The sequence below is a fragment of the Vulpes lagopus genome, chromosome 11 (assembly GCF_018345385.1).
Source record: "Vulpes lagopus strain Blue_001 chromosome 11, ASM1834538v1, whole genome shotgun sequence".
Lineage (NCBI taxonomy): Eukaryota > Metazoa > Chordata > Mammalia > Carnivora > Canidae > Vulpes > Vulpes lagopus.
In genome coordinates, this window is record NC_054834.1 from 63,202,957 (window position 1) to 63,204,695 (window position 1,739).

The following is a 1,739-nucleotide window of genomic DNA, read 5'->3' on the forward strand; positions in this document are numbered from 1 at the left end:
GATACAGATTTTGGAATTACAACAATACACATTTATTTCCCTATTAAGGAATATTCATTTTCTTGATCTCGTCTTCCTAAACAATGCTGCAATAAGTATCTTTAAATAAATGGCCTTATAGACTTGAACTTTTATTTCCATATATCAATTTGCTAGTCTGAAATTCTGAATTGAAGAGTTTTTCTTTGTTTGTTTTAAAAACATATTGTCAGATTCCTTCTAGAGTGAAGTAACACTTCAATTTCCCATTAACAATGGGTGAGAGCATCATATTCCTTACATCACAGCAATTAATAGGTGTTATCATTCTTTTTTCGGTTTTTGCCAGTTACACTGGTGTAAACTATTTGTCTCATTGTTACTTTATTTGCAGCTCAGTATTAGAACAACTGAGCAACTTTTCCTATGTTGTTTGGCTCCTTGGTTTTGATTTCTTAAACATTGGCACTGTGAGTCTGGTTGTTTACAAGTGTAAAGAATTAGAAACTGCTGATCAAACTAGTAGGCCTTCTTTCGAATCCCTTTTAGGGCTTCCTTCACATCTTGGTTTCTCAGGCTGTAGATGAGGGGGTTTAACATGGGGATGATAATGCCATAAAACACAGAAGCCATTTTTTCTTGCTCTTGAGACTCCTTGGTCCCATGATGCAGGTACATGTAAGAGAGAGTCCCATAGAAAATTATGACTGCTGTCAAGTGGGAGGCGCATGTGGAGAAGGCTTTCTTTTTCCCTGCAGCAGAAGATATCTTCAGGATGGAAGCCAGAATATATATGTAGGAAAATATGACAACCAGCACAGTGAACATCAAGTTAAACCCCACAAAGACAGTTAGTAGCATGATGTTGAAGTCAATGTTGGAGCACGAGAGGGCAAGGAGTGGGGGTTCATCACAGAAAAAGTGGTTAATTTTATTGGATTTGCAAAAGTTCAATGAAAAAGCAAAACTTGTGTTTACAGAGGCATTCAAGAAGCCTATGAAGTATGAGCCAACCAGGAGTTGAATGCAGACTGCCTGGGACATGACTGTCGGATAGCGGAGTGGGTTGCAGATGGCCACATACCTGTCCACTGCCATTGCAGCCAGGATGTAGCAGTCGGTTGTTGCAAAAGCTCCATAGACTAGTAATTGCACCATACATCCCGTGAATGAGATGGATTGCTCTGTTTCTACAAGGTTTTGCAGCATCTTGGGAGTGATAGCAGAGGTGTAGCAGAGATCCACAAATGCCAGGTGTTGGAGGAAAAAGTACATCGGTGTATGAAGGCGAGAATCAATCTTGATGAGTAGGATCATCCCAATATTCCCCATTAGGGTGGCCACATAGATCACTAGAAATACTATGAAGAGGACATGCCAAGACTTGTGTTGACCAGCAAATCCCAGGAGGATGAATTCAGTTACTTTAGTGCCATTGTTTTGTTCCATGGCTAGCAAAGATTAAGCATCAGCTGAAAAGGAGCAAAGAAAGAAGAGAAAGCTAAAGCCATGTGATCCTTTAGTTTTGGAATTGGCAATGATATAATATTTGGTTTCACAGTGGAGTCAGAAGATACTTTCTATGCGATAATTGACTCTGTATTTAAAGTCTATATCTTGACATCTGACTTAGATAACTTAGATCTATACTTTGGGGAAACTGCCATGGATCAGTTTCTTTGTTTTCAGGGTACAAACTGACTTCTTAATTATATTAAGAATTTAAGCTTTTCTTAAACATATATCTTAAATCATCAATT

The 1,739-nt window shown here is 38.5% G+C and overlaps 1 protein-coding gene across 1 annotated transcript; it reads right to left on the reverse strand.

Moving 5' to 3' along the window:
- Window positions 1-498: 498 nt before the first annotated feature.
- Window positions 499-1,537, reverse strand: LOC121472371 (putative olfactory receptor 5AK3). Its single transcript, XM_041723684.1, has one exon. The coding sequence runs from the start codon at window positions 1,426-1,428 to the stop codon at window positions 499-501; it is 930 nt and encodes a 309-aa protein (XP_041579618.1). The 5' UTR covers window positions 1,429-1,537.
- Between the last annotated feature and the right edge of the window lie 202 nt (window positions 1,538-1,739).

Excerpts from the sequence above, each read along its gene's own strand:
- LOC121472371 (XM_041723684.1), bottom strand. The coding sequence starts at position 1,428 with ATGGAACAAAACAATGGCACTAAAGTAACTGAATTCATCCTCCTGGGA.